General features: G+C 37.4%; 4 protein-coding genes and 1 long non-coding RNA gene across 7 annotated transcripts; 1 reads left to right on the top strand and 4 right to left on the bottom strand.

Annotated features, from left to right (window-relative positions):
* Window positions 1-888: 888 nt before the first annotated feature.
* Window positions 889-3264, top strand: LOC121806413 (protein ROOT PRIMORDIUM DEFECTIVE 1-like). The gene is made up of 2 exons (XM_042206436.1): window positions 889-1174; window positions 1868-3264. The coding sequence occupies exon 2, from the start codon at window positions 1870-1872 to the stop codon at window positions 3145-3147; it is 1278 nt and encodes a 425-aa protein (XP_042062370.1). The 5' UTR covers window positions 889-1174; window positions 1868-1869; the 3' UTR covers window positions 3148-3264.
* Window positions 3203-5721, bottom strand: LOC121806414. Its single transcript, XM_042206437.1, has 6 exons — window positions 5594-5721; window positions 5171-5505; window positions 4817-4920; window positions 4508-4621; window positions 3719-3802; window positions 3203-3579 (listed from the first exon to the last, which is right to left on the bottom strand). The coding sequence occupies exons 2-6, from the start codon at window positions 5427-5429 to the stop codon at window positions 3523-3525; spliced, it is 618 nt and encodes a 205-aa protein (XP_042062371.1). The 5' UTR covers window positions 5430-5505; window positions 5594-5721; the 3' UTR covers window positions 3203-3522.
* Window positions 5722-7096: 1375 nt separating this feature from the next.
* Window positions 7097-7715, bottom strand: LOC121807365. Its single transcript, XR_006051810.1, has 2 exons — window positions 7441-7715; window positions 7097-7341 (listed from the first exon to the last, which is right to left on the bottom strand). It is a non-coding gene; the product is annotated as an uncharacterized LOC121807365 (long non-coding RNA).
* A 759-nt stretch (window positions 7716-8474) lies between these two features.
* Window positions 8475-12819, bottom strand: LOC121807553 (fimbrin-2-like). Of its 3 annotated transcripts, XM_042207817.1 has the most exons (8): window positions 12647-12819; window positions 12221-12567; window positions 11496-11707; window positions 10871-11026; window positions 9931-9946; window positions 9605-9818; window positions 9365-9516; window positions 8475-9015 (listed from the first exon to the last, which is right to left on the bottom strand). In XM_042207817.1, the coding sequence occupies exons 2-6, from the start codon at window positions 12338-12340 to the stop codon at window positions 9792-9794; spliced, it is 531 nt and encodes a 176-aa protein (XP_042063751.1). In that variant the 5' UTR covers window positions 12341-12567; window positions 12647-12819; the 3' UTR covers window positions 8475-9015; window positions 9365-9516; window positions 9605-9791. The 3 variants fall into 3 exon arrangements, with proteins under 3 accessions (XP_042063751.1, XP_042063752.1, XP_042063750.1); XM_042207818.1 differs by having other exon boundaries at window positions 9605-10677; XM_042207816.1 differs by lacking the exons at window positions 8475-9015; window positions 9365-9516; window positions 9605-9818; window positions 9931-9946 and adding an exon at window positions 10278-10340.
* LOC121809210 (probable quinone oxidoreductase) lies at window positions 12459-13089 on the bottom strand. Its single transcript, XM_042209749.1, has 3 exons — window positions 12983-13089; window positions 12647-12901; window positions 12459-12567 (listed from the first exon to the last, which is right to left on the bottom strand). The coding sequence occupies exons 1-3, from the start codon at window positions 13087-13089 to the stop codon at window positions 12459-12461; spliced, it is 471 nt and encodes a 156-aa protein (XP_042065683.1).
* Between the last annotated feature and the right edge of the window lie 1341 nt (window positions 13090-14430).

The following is a 14430-nucleotide window of genomic DNA, read 5'->3' as shown; positions in this document are numbered from 1 at the left end:
AGATATTGTAATAAGCACTATGACAATAAATCAAAATGCATTATTATAGGCCAGGTTTTTAAGAGAAATAGTAAAAAAAAGAATAGATAGAATAGTGGGAAGCAAATTTGTCCAATCTATATTTCGTTTTCGCAAATAGGAAAATCTTAGTTCAATTATAGATGTTCCCTACTTTAAAGAAACTTTTGTGGTGCTGTCAAATTTAGGGTTGGCATGTTGACTCCCATCATTAATTTGTGTGACAAATTCCATATCTTCTTTTAATAAAGATTAAAAAATGCTAGTTGAAAATGTGGTGTAGGTAAAGATGGTTTTTACATGAAAATTCTGCATGAAACGTGGAAGCTGTACATCGACCTTACAGCGCCGGATCTTTTTAATCCCCTTTTCCAATCAAATTTGAATTGCCGCCGTAAAATGGTTGATATTCGTGTTCAAGTTTAAGTTTTTAAATGCTTATTTTGCATGTAAATTCTAAAATTTCATCAAATTCTTATTTTGTGAAAAGCCAGCGGAGTCCACATACACATTCCTACAAGTGATGTAAGTTAAATTTTGACACCTCATCAAACGAGCCTAATTAATAATCATATGTAAACTACTTTAATTTTAAATACTCCCTCCGTCCCGAGCTACTCGCTCATTTCCTTTTCGGCACGGAGATTAATGAATGAGTGTATAGGAAAGTCAAAAATGACGGCTGTAGGTGAAAATTTTTACTAAAAATGGAAAGAATGCAAGTAACTTGGGACGCCCAAAAAGGAAATACGTGCGAGTAGTGCGGGACGGAGGGAGTATTTTTTAATATTTAATTACGTTATACATTAACTGTACCTTTTATAACAAAGTATTGTCATAATTTGTTGGACTTTAATTTTAGTTCAGGCCCATTAGAATTAATCAGAAATAAACATAAATAGGAACAGTGCAGAAAGAAATTTGTGCAACCTGACCGCACCCTTTCCCGCCGTCGGCAAACAGGCGCTGTTGCCGCCGGATTTCAGTCACCGCTTCATCTCCCTCCTTTATCCTCACCCAATTCTCTGCCTACATTTTCTCTCTGCAGCTGTGACACACCCATATTCTCTCCCTCTCTCCCATTTGAGAGTCGCCGTCGCCTCCTTTCCGACGCCGCCGATCATTTCCAGCCTCTGTCGATGCGTACTAATTCTTGGTATCTCTCTCTCTCTCTCTTGATTCTAATTCTTTTCCCTACTGATTAGTATTTCAATTTTATGATGAATGTTTATAGGTAGAATTTTTGTATAGGTTAGAGAATAATCAACAGATTAGAATTTGGTTGGGGAAGAAATTGACCTAGAATTTGGGAAATTAAAATTTGGGGATTTTATCTTGCTTAAATTGAGTTTATTTACACGTGGTTGTGAGAACACTACCAGTTTAACCAGATAAATGGTATCCTTTTCACCAAAATTCAGCTTCAAATGAATTTATAGTGATTTTTCAATACAATCTACCCCTTTCTGGGTGATTTGGGCAAAACGGTTATAAATCCTAAATGACTAGGAATTTCAAGCTTCAAATCTATCCATACAGACATCTCATTTGCCACAAGTTTTGTTAATTTTCTACTTGGGAGTTGATTGGACTGATTTTTCAAAGTTAATGCATTATTCTGTCCAAGTTTTTGACTTGGATGTTGTGGCACTTATTCGGTTGGTTTAATGATCGAGTAAGAGTGTTACATAGATACAGAAGATAATCAATCTAATTGGATGATAAATAAACAAAACATGATAGCAACACACATTCTAGGTCATTTTTTGTCGTATGACTCCAAAGTAGATGAGTTATCTACCCTACCACTACCAAGATTAATTGATTTCTTATTCTTTCTTTCTAACAGGTATGAGATTCCTAAACAAAATCACCCACGCATCGCACTCTTTATTCCCCGGTGGGCCGTTTACCGCCTCGATACAAATCCGTTTCAAGAAGCCTGCCAACACTGCCCAGACTCGTCTTGAGACCCGAACCCTCGACTCGAAGCTCGACCGCCTCGCCTCCCACCACCGCCGCCTCCTCCTCATCCTCGGTCTCTACGACGTAGTCGCTGCCAAGAAACGCGGTCCCTACGTCTCTGTCAACCTCCTCTCCCGCTGGGCTTTGCATGCCGGTTTCGACACCCTCACTGCCGGCGAGATCCTCCGCAAGTACCCTCACGTTTTCAAGGTGTTCACGCACCCGGTGAGGAGGAACGCATGCTGCACATTCACTTCGAAATTCGTCGAATTGTTGAAGCTGGAGGATGAGGTCTTTATCACCATGGAGGATGCCAATGTGATTAAGATCAGAAAGATCTTAGCCATGTCTGAAAATGGGAGAGTTCACATACACGCGATCAGATTGATGAGACGGGAATTGGGGTTACCTGAAAATTTTAGGGATTCGATAATCAGAAAGCGTAGCGAGGTATTCAGAATGGTAGATTTAGAGGTCGTAGAATTGATCGAAGGGGCGGTAAGCTTCACAGCCGAGGTGGAGAAATGGAGGGAGAGAGAATACAGAGAGAAATGGCTGAGCGAATTCGAGACGAAATACGCATTCCCCATTAGCTTCCCAACAGGGTTTAAGATAGTTGCGGGGTTTAAGGAGAAGCTGAAGAACTGGCAGCGCCTTTCCTACCTGAAGCCTTACGAAAAGACGGAAAGCGTCCGTGTTCGTGTTCGTGTCCGCACGTGCGGAGGAGTCGAGAGGTACGAGAAGCGCGCGGTCGGAATCATCCACGAGCTCCTGACCTTGACCGAGGAGAAGATGATGGACGTGGAGAGATTGGCGCATTTTAGAAAGGATCTCGGGATTATGGTTAACGTGCGTGAGCTCCTTTTGAAGCATCCAGGGATTTTCTATGTGGCTACTAAAGGAAAGAGTCAAATTGTGTTTCTTAGAGAAGCTTACAAGGGGGATTGTTTGGTTGAGGCAAATGCAGTTTATGGTGTTCGAAGGCGGATGTTGGAGCTTATGTTGTTGGGTTGTGGTAATACGACGAAACGGAAAGACGAAGATGAAGACAGAGAAGCCGAAGGGCGCGGAGATGATGAAGTTTTTCATCAAAATCAGAATGGAAGAACACCTGTGAAAGATGGTGATTTTGTCATCCCAATCTTGCAGAATTACTTCAAATGATGATGTAATTCCACTTGATAGAGACATAAGAGTTGATATTATTCATTGCACACGGTTTACCTATGTATACACTTTTCATTTCTTCAAAAAAAATTCGAAAGATGAATATTCACTGGATTTACCAAAATGTATAGATGTTACAAAGCCTCAACAATTATATTCCAATGAGGATCCATGCTAAATTACCACATAAAAAACTCACAATCATAAATAACTAATGATTGTCACAAGGTAACTAGCTAAGCCTACTATATCAGCTTATGGAGATAGACAAAACGTCACAAACGAACATAGTAGGAAAGTCAAAGAAAATAAGAGTTACACCTGCAAGTTTGGATGACCAGCCTTCTATACAGAGTCCAACTGGAAATCGTTTTACAAAAAATACTTCATCCTGTCGTCTTGTCTCATAGCATTGTATACCGCTTGTACCTGGACCAACGCAACTCGATCACATATATGTTCCAATGAATAACAAAATATCCAATTTTCATTAGCATGTCTGTTTCATGTGCACATTTTGACAGCATAAACTTAACATCATGCCCTCCGAGAGAGAGAGAGAGAGCACCTGCTCACTGGAAATAACTTGCACAGGTCCGATGTTTACTGATACATATTTGCCACCAGACGATATCTTCTGCTTCACTTGACCCTGCAGCAGAATATATGGTAGGATTAAGAGTGTTGGGTTTGCAGTGATGAATTGTTCAGAGTTGCGGCTATTTTTCTGGTGGGGGAAAGAGAGGTAGAGTATTATACTAGTTAGGCTTTCTTACTACCAAACTTCACAATACAGAGAAGAAACACTTATGTGCTCCGAAAACATTCACCTTGTTTAACTTCCTTACTACCGAACTTCACAAACCACTCATTTTGAACAAGAATGGACTAACATTTAGAGGTAGTGAACATTATCAATGAAAATTTTGGCAGCATCAACTCAGAGTCAACACCTCGGAACCAGAAAGCTGTCCTTTCATGCAATTTCGAAGATCCTTATATTGAATACAAATAACAATTTCATTTTCCAGCTAATGACTTGAACCAAATTTCTCACTATCTAAGAACTAATAACCATTTTAGCAGTTAATGGAAATGATATGTCGTATTGCAACATAAAATTATACTTTCTCAGATAGTATTGAACCATAGTTGATTAGCTCACAAGTTAACAATAAAAAATAGAAATAACATTTCAAACTTTATGCGGTATTAAATGTCTGGAAAGGATCGCATAAAATAAGACCAACCCGCAACAAAGTTAGAGCAAGTAAAGCTCGTATGTGGGAAAGCAGAAACCATTTTGATGGTTCCGAACTCCAAATCAAACTTTAAACGCAGGAAAACGTGTGCTTACCTCCGGGATTGGCATCTGAAGTACTGATTCAACAGCAACAACCATGGCCTGCACAAAATCGTTACCTCCGGTTCCAATTGCCGTGAACCCTCTAACTGTGGGATAAGAGTTCACCTATGACACATACATGTGTGACATCGAATTAGTAAAGATTTTCGATAGCTCAAACAACGTAATAACGTGCACTCGAGCCACGATATATACTTAGGGATTAACTGCAACAGCCAATTCAATCAAGGGAAAACAATCATTTCAAGTATTCATTAGATAAGGAACAGAAATGAGGCCTATATTTGAACTCAAGTCTACCTTCTGATCTAAAGCAAGCCACTCATTGGTTGAATCATCAGCAACTGTGCCTCCAATTACCACATTAGTAGTCTGCCCCACCCTTCCTTCTGCCTTTGAAACTTCTGAAAATTCAAAAAAAATGTAATTTCACCAAATTCCTTTTTCTAATACAAATGAAACATAACAAAGATTGAGCATCTCATAAAATCCCCATTCATTCAAAATTTCTTACCGCATTTTATTCAACAACAAAATAATTAAACACAATAGGGCAAAACAAACGATTCGATCAACAAAGATTAATATTCAAGAGATTATCTTAATAAACACACGAATATTGATAGAAAAGTGATTATGCGGAAAAATAAAAACCTGAGATGGCCTTCAAAACGGCTTCCTGAGGAGGTCCTTGCTCAGAATCATCGGTTGGTGGAGATGAATCCCCTTTATTTGAGCAATAACGCGAAAAATGGTAGCTCTTGGAATTTGGCCTTGTTCTGCAACCGCAGCTCGGATTGGATGTGGATATTTTCTTAATTGGCCTAAAACTGGAGAAATTGGTATGAATGAAGGAGAGATGCAGCCGTGGTTCGGTTAAGAAGACGGTTCTGAGAGCAATTCTGCACGCCATTTTTTATGATTTTTTTTGTGTTCTAGCTCAATCGGATTTTGTGTTCATTGCTTTCTTTCTTCTGGTTTTATAGACCCTAAATCGCATATTCAAAAATCAGGATTTCAAATGTGATGTCTCAAAAATAGGGATTTTAAGCCCTAAAATTGAAGGTATGATCTTACCTTGTTAACAAATGGTAACGAATTAATATTGCCCACGTGATTACGGGCGAAGCGTTCGCCACAGAGGGAAGAAAAATCGAGATTGAAGTGGATGAATCGCGATTTGTAGGATGATTCAATTTTTATGTTTGATTTTGGGAATTCAAACCTAATTGCAGACTTAGCAATGAAACGACGTCGTTTTAGAACGGCGTTGTTTTATGATTTTCCGATGACATCCATGTCAGCTTTTAGGCATGCCACATAGGATATTTATTTACCGGAAAACACAGGTCGGGGCAAAATGAGATATACCAGCAACCCGACAAAGTTCGTGACATTATACGCCAATTTTATAGGTGACTATTTATGCACCCACTTTTTTTTTCTGGATCTGCCATATATAGTAATATAGGCGCCGATTTGTGAAAATATTAGACGTTCATTCTCGATATATTAGATCTTTAATAATGTGAATTTTACTTGGCTATTACTACTATACTTGTTCTTTTTAATCTGTGTCATGTAGAACATTTGTTGAAAACTTGACATTGTATTCATTAAAGAATCTTGTTTTCTGAATAGTCGTAGCATTTTTCTTTAGTAGTATTAATGTACTATATTTGTAGTTCTTGCGTTTATATTTTTGGTTAATTCTATATTTTAATATGCTAGACCAAACTAACACAAAAAATGGAACGTAAATGAAAATTCAAGAAATGCCTCAAAATTATAAATCTCCAGCGTTTATTAATTATGAGAAAGTATATAGTTGTAACCTAGAGGAAGATGAAACTTGTTTTTATTATTATGGAAAATTCCCCACAAATTAAAATTTAGGTGCTCTTACGGGCCATCAGATACGACCCATATGGCATATGGGCTCGGCCCATTGGAAAATATACGGACCAATCTATATCTCCAAAGTTAAGAGACGAATTTAACAAATAAATTAGAGTATTGAAAGCCATTTTGCAAATAATGATGAATTGTTTAGAAAAAGTTTTCTCTCATAATAATATAAATTTTATATTTTCTTTTTCACCTAACACACAAAATAAAAGTTCCTAAAATCTCGTACTGTCCCACAAGTGTAACATCTTTTGTAGGACGAAGGAAGTATATTAAAATAATCCATCTATTATAGTATTTTTTAATATCTATGTCCAAATGATGTATTTTTATTATCTTAAAAAAGAAAGGGTAATAAAATTAAAGAGAGAAATTATTATCATTTTTTGCGGTAAAATAAATACGCAACAATTACATTTTTTGCGGTAAAATAATTACATAAATACATTATAAATTAAACTCATAAAATAATGCAAATATATAATATTAGTATTTTTTATGTATTATTGTGTATCTACTTTTGGACGTCAACAAAAATGACCTCATTTTATAAGCAGCGGAACAACGTGGTGTAATGTTGAATAAAATAACTTTATTTGATGCACTTTCTTTCAGCTCGTTCTTTTTTTTTGTGTGGCAGCTAATTTACCATATTTGTGTGGCCCGTTGAAATGTCCCACCCACGCATTAAATATTTTAACATGTCAGGTCAAAATTAATGTGATATATATTATTATTCTTTACACCCTCCCTCCTCTATTGACAATATCGACTCATGATTAACTTTCTCATCTTCTTATGAAATGTAGCTTCTATAACAGGGGCAGCCTCTTCCCTTTTTGCTCTCCAAATAATCCATCGTTTGTCCAAGCTTCTGTAGCCTTTTCTCCATCTCTTGCTTCTCCCTGAGCTGCTCACTAACCATCAAAGACTGCTTGGTTAACTTTTATTAAATTCTTTAATTAGAAAAATTAAGGTCCATCAAAGAGATCTATCAAAAGGAATACTTCACTCACCCCCTCTAGCTAACACTGTTTTCAGCTTCCTGCAGTAATGCTTGGGCTTCCTCAAGCTCACGTTCTTCTATTTCTTGGCGAATCCTTTGATTCTTCATTTGCTCAAATTCGATGGCAAGCCTCTTCTGCTCTGCCTCTTCGGTTATCTTCTGTAAGGCCATCCACAACGCTGTTCCTATACCGTTCCTATACCGTTCCTTAAACCACTATTTGAGGGTCCCACTGTACTTTTTTACTCCATTCCTTAACTAAGGAACGGAACCTGCAACCCTCCGTTCCTTAACCGTTCCTTAAATTACTATTCATTCAATTTCATTTTTTTTATTTCCAACTCAATTCAATTTAAATAAACACACTTCATTAAAATTAAAATAACATTACAACTTAAAATTCAAAAAAATAAAAAAAAAACATAATTAAAATACTAAAAAAATAAAAAAATGACATAATTTAAAATACAATTTTATAGAGACAACCAAGAATGAGTTTGTCCCACATCGAAAGTGGAACATAAAACATTCAAGAATGTCTCTATAAAATAGAGATAACCAAGAATGAGTTTGTCCCACATCGAAAGTGGAACATAAAACATTCAAGGATGTCTCTATAAAATAGAGATAACCAAGAATGAGTTTGTCCCACATCGAAAGTGGAACATAAAACATTCAAGGATGTCTCTATAAAAGAGAGATAACCAAGAATGAGTTTGTCCCACATCGAAAGTGGAATATAAAACATTCAAGGATGTCTCTATAAAATAGAGATAACCAAGAATGAGTTTGTCCCACATCGAAAGTGGAACATAAAACATTCAAGGATGTCTCTATAAAATAGAGATAACCAAGAATGAATTTGTCCCACATCGAAAGTGGAACATGAAACATTGACAACCAAGAATGAGTTTCATAAATTCGCAAGCCCATCAAATATATATGGGCTAATACGAATTTCTAGTATTCATTTATTTGTAAAAATTATTTTTAAATATAAAAAACAATTTTTATAAATAAAAAATATTTTTTTTAAAATTCATTTTTTTAAAAAAAATGAATTTATTGCGTCAGCGTGACGACGCCCACTCGCGGGCCGGCGAGTGGGTGTCACGCACGACGCAGGGCGAGCCACGTCGCCGAAGCGCGTGGCGGCGAGTGGGTGTCACGCACGAAACGCAGCGCCGCAACGCGTTCCGCTACGGTATCGTTCCGAAGGAACGAAACGCGGAATGCCCGCGGCCCGCGTTGCGGGTGCCCTAATTTCCTCCTCTCGTTCCTAAGAATATAAAAGTGAATGGGACGAATTAGAAATTAAACAACTCACTCACTCACTCACACAAAGCCATCTCAATAAGTCAATGGCATACCATCTCTAGCAGCTGTCGCTCTTGTTCTTCTTTGCGCTTTTCAATTATTGACTTGCGTGCTAGCAGACTGCTTGTGTTCCTTTTCAACTAATTCCACTGAATCTGAAAGTGATTTCCGGTGTTCCCTTCCCAGGAGGGTATATCATGACCCTTGACTTGCTAAGGGATTCAGCGAGAGTGGGGAGGTGATCTTGTAATCCTTCTGACTCGACACTCTGAAAACAAAACATTCATTTACAGCACTCAATGGAGTATATGAAGGAAAACACAACATGGAGGAGGAAAATCAAAAAACAGAAGAAGGTGTACAAAAACTTCAAATGTATACACTAGGCACTCAATTTGTAGTAGGCAAGAGGAAGTTGGCAAAAAAGGAGCTCCATTATCTTGCAACAGGTTTGGCCATTCCAAGACGTAAGGGGAAATTAAAAACTGTGAAAGAGAAGAATTCAGTTTCACGCCAACAAAAGTGTGAACTGTAGCATCAGGGTGATAATCGTACGCTCAATTGGCCAAGCTCAGTACGCCGCAAATTCAGAAAGATAAAAAACATTAGAAGGTTACCTTGCTACCAAAGAAGATTGCACCCATCCCGTGATTCACTTTCATTGATAAAAAATGATTTTTGACTGCTTCAGCAGAGATCTTCTCCACCATTGGGAAACCAAAAAATGGAATAGGTTATTACTGGTTATAGTCTGATACACCTGTCAGACCTGGATATATACAACACAAAAAAGACCAATTATAGTGTAATATACCATAAGTGTTCCACACGAAGTTGCACGATATGGTAATACATACCCGCTGAAGCAACAGAGGAGCAGCAAACTTCTCCAGAGAAGGAACACATACCGACACAGATGTACTTCTGGAACTGGTTGCCTCCAACTTTTGAAATTTTTGTTAGCAGGGTTTGTACAAGGTGTAAAAGGGAGAAATTCAGGTTCCAAAATATGGTAAAGATCCTTCCCTTCCTGAGTTACTCAATTCATAACACCTTGGCCACCTGAAATGCCTAAAAAAGGTAGAGAAATGTTAATATACTAAGTCATATTGTAGGATCTAAACTACTCCATAAAACAGTAGGCCTAAGCAATGAATAATAATGATAAACAATTGTAGCTTACCAGAGGACCTGGAAAGCTGAAAAAGAATAAACAGATAGTTAAGTAATCAGCAAACCAAAATAATATCACAAAGCAAAAGATACAGCCAAGACAACTATTACCACTTCTCTGTTCTCTGGTCATCCAGCGGATTAGCAGCTGATTTGCAGCTTGTCTTATTGTCACCTCTTTATTTGAGGAAATTATTCGAACGTTCGAGGGAAACATATACTCCCTCCGTCCCCAAAAGAATATGCACTATTTCCTTTTTCATCCGTCCCCAAAGAGTATGCACTTTCAAATTTTGAAACTCTTTTCTCTCTAATGAGATGAGACTCATTCTCCAAATACTTAAAAAACTTTCTCTATCGATCTCTCTCTTACTTTACCAATAATGCATTAAAACCTGTGCCGAACCCAAAGTGCATACTCTTTGGGGACGGAAGGAGTATTAAATTAGGTCAGGTATGTGAACAAAACGGATGAATTGGTGTTCTTATTTCTGTTTTCTTTTATTCTCATTTTCAGTTACTGACAGGGATAGGTAATGCATTATGAACAAAATAAATAATCTCAATCAGCTTCTTCCATTCTTGTTTATCAATAGACTATTGTCAGAGTATGAATACCCCTACCCGAACAAAATTTTCCTGACCAGCTTGCCCTGTACTTGACTACTGTAAAATATGAAATCCTTATCATAGTGTTCTTCTATATGCAGCTAATAAACAGATTGGTCAAGTGTCTCTAAGGACTAAGAGTAACCATCTGCACACAACAATATTATAGCATAGTTATTCTTTAATGTATTTATAATTCAAAATGTTTTAGTTAGAGGAACTAATTGCAAATTTAACCAGACTTATAAATCTTGTAAAAAGAAAGGTAAAAATTTAACTAATTACAGTCTTTACTTCACATTTATAAACCATGAGGCAGAAATGTCAGTAGCAACACTTACCCATTTCTGAGATCTTCAAAGACATTATCAATGTATGGAGAATTTCCCAGACTATTAAGCCAAAAACGAAATACTCTCTCTTCTCTGGAGGTTTGTGCATCATCAGGTAGAGTTTCAAGAAAAGATATCTGTTTTGTTTGGGTTGAGAGTCCATTCCTTCATATGAAATTTAACTGTAAGCAAAAGGGGAAATAAGGAAAATAAAAAATACTCTATATATATCAGAAAAGCTGGCAAAAGTTGATTTTAATTGGAGCTTATTCAGTATACACAGAAGTTGGCGCTGGAAGCTTACACTAAAGCATATTTCTGAAGTTACAGGTTTCAAGGTCAAGGGACAAGCAGTAAAAAGAGAAGGAATAAGTTATTTAAAAGATGTATACAAGCTATAGGTGTGTCAGATTTGCAATTAGCCATAACTCAACTGATTTTAGACCTCATGCAAACTTTATATGTTTATCTATATAGAGGTAGAAACAGAAGAAGGCATTATCCGATTCTTGGCTGCAAACTATTTTTCCAACAAACATACTTTGTTGCATGCATATTCAAAAGAAAATTTACTCACTAATGGCTAGGGGAAAAACATGTGTAGGTCAAAGTTAAATTTGCCTGTGTCTCTCACCTATGCTGGAAGATGTTTGCCACAAATGCAAGATTGAGATTTGGAGAACCTTCCACCATATCTTTAGCTGTTAAGTATCTTTTGCAACCCATCTTATCAGCATGCTCAAGAACCAACTTCGCTCTTTCCAGAGGATCTTTAACTTTCAGTGTAGAAGAATTACTGTGTTCTGGAGCCAGAACATTCAACAGATGAGCGTAAGCCTCTGCATCCTACACGAATCATGACAGAATTCATGCCTTAAATATACCATACTTGAGATAGAACAGGAAAAAACCACAGATGTACATATACTGAACTTTATTTCAGTTTCTTTCAGGATCGAGAAGTATTTAAACAAGTAAGATAATTCTAATCAGTCAAGGCACCTCAATATTAACAATATACTTCTGTTTCTTAACATGTTTCTTCTCAAGCTTCAGTTAAAAGAAATTGATAAAATGATAAATAAGAAAACAAATACTACATTTTAATCTCAAGTTCTGCAAATTGGTACAGAGCAGCATATGCATAAATAGCAACAGAACAATCCATATGCTGAACAATCTTATAACCAAATTCATCATTAATTCCATTAGCTAAATTTTCATATCAAGAAGTAACAGTATTGTGATTTCTTGAAGATAATTTTCTGCCCAGAAAAAGTCTAGCAATCATACTGTAGTTTCAACTAACAGTTTAAACATAAACAAAGAAGGAGAATTATTATTTTCATAGCCACTAACTATATCCCAAACTGTAATGTCTACTTTTATCCCTCGACAAGCAGCAGCCAACGCTACGTTTCGAATATTACCACACACCGGACCTCCGTGGTCGAACATTGTCCATTTACGGGGCATCATAGCTTAGGGGTGGCCTCATCAAACACAATCAAAACCTTTCCAATTGCTTCTCTATTCTTGAGGGCAGCAAAAGCAAGATTTGCCTGAAGAAGGCTATAAGTATGGGATATTTTCACAGTCAGTAAGCCATCAGCCAGCCAAGACAGCAGTTCCTTGAGTGAATCTTCGAGAACACGCGGTCGATGTATCCTATGGCTCCCCCAGTACAGTTCATGAACTGTCCAGTTCTGCAAATAGAGAGATGAGAAAACCCTTCATCAATTTTTTTCTTTACTGATATAACAAACAAGCATTGCATTACATTACCTTAACAAGAGCGATATTTGCTGGGCCGGCACTTCCCCACTTGCGAACCCTATGATTAGGATCTGCTCTCCCCAGTTAAGTAACTTCAACGAGTCTTTCGTGAGCTTCCCTCCCACTGGATCGTACAAAACATCCACCCCTTTGAGCTTTCTAGCCGTGAGAAACCCCTTCACGCTTTGAGTCATATCCTCGTTGCTCAAGTCAACTACATGATCAACGCCCAATGACTTGAAGAACCGCACCTTCTCACTCCCTCTGCCCAATTATTCAACGGATTAGTACTACTCAATCATATCAATACATACTAGCTCTCTCTCGCTCTTTGTGTTACTTTACCTAGCAACGGCTATAACAGTGGCACCACGGATCTTGCCAATTTGTACGGGAGAAACACCAACTCCTCCAGCAGCACCCAATTTTCCGTCACAAACACATATTACCATTTTGAACAAACAAATGGTGACTCGAAATGCCCTTAGTTGTGCTCTATACTACCTGTCCACCACCTAGTTGTTCTCTATGAACAAAAGCCACATGAGATGTACCATACGCAACTGGAAATGCACCAACCCCAACCAAGTCAAGCCCTTAGGCACCAAAAACCTATAATATGAAATATCAAAATAATTAACTCAACTACTCTCCCAGAACCAATCAACTACACTAGCCATCATATAAATGCAAAAAAAGGATGAAGTATTAGTTGATAGCAAACATATATCATTCACAAAATATAGTTAACAGCTAAAGACAAGCTTTGCATTGAAGCACATGTAAATCAGTTTACACAAATTATTCTCAGTCTCTTAGTCACAAAATATACTCTTTCTAAATACTCCTTCCGTCCCAAGTTACTTGAGCCGTATTCTACTTCGGGTATCTCACGTTATTTGAGTCATCTCCGTTTATAGCAAAAAACAAAGCATTCAATCTTTATTGCTAGTTCTACCTTATGCTCTATCCTACTTCACTCTCTATTCCCGGCCCTCTTTTATTCTCCTTTGTACTTTATTTCATCTACACTTAACTATTAAACACCACTATCTTACAACTAGTGTCCAAAAGAAACAATTCAAGTAGCATGGTCTCTCCACATAACTATTACACACCACTTCTTTATATCTCGTGCTCAAAAGAAATGACTCAGGTAACTTGAGACGGAGAAAATACATGCTCTAATGATACATAATACACAGAGACAGACTCTTTCAAAGCAAATGATGACTCAAAAGCACAGAAGAACACACGTTAAACGCAACAGCACTCAAAACAACAAATCAAAATCAACCATGTAACAAAAACACCCAAAGAACCAGCTAACGAAGCAATTTAATCCAGCTCAGAGAGATCAAAACAACCAAGACATCACGAATTCACAGTCAATTTTGAGAATCGGAATAGAAAAGGTTACAGCTCGGATTCATCGGCGACGACGAATTTGGCCAATGATCCGAGGGCAGGGAGCTAAAGTTGATCAACTCATCGAGAATGATACCGAAGAAGTCAACGATTTGAAGGGCGAATTGGCTGCTATCAAGCATAATCTGCAGCAAACTGAAGCTAGACTCAAGAGGAATAAGGAGAGGAAAAAGGCAATTGGAAAGCCGCAAATATCTTCAAAGATGTATCCTTTCTCAGAGATGTCTGCTGCTTTCCAATTACCTTTTTCCTCTCCTTATTCCTCTTGAGTTTAGCTTCAGTTTGCTGCAGATTATGCTTGACAGCAGCCAGTTCGCCCTTCAAATCGTTGACTTCTTCGGTATCATTCTCGATGAGTTGATCAA

This window comes from Salvia splendens, chromosome 6 (genome assembly GCF_004379255.2).
Source record: "Salvia splendens isolate huo1 chromosome 6, SspV2, whole genome shotgun sequence".
NCBI classification, from domain to species: Eukaryota; Viridiplantae; Streptophyta; class Magnoliopsida; order Lamiales; family Lamiaceae; genus Salvia; species Salvia splendens.
This window is presented reverse-complemented; position numbering and strand designations above follow the sequence as displayed.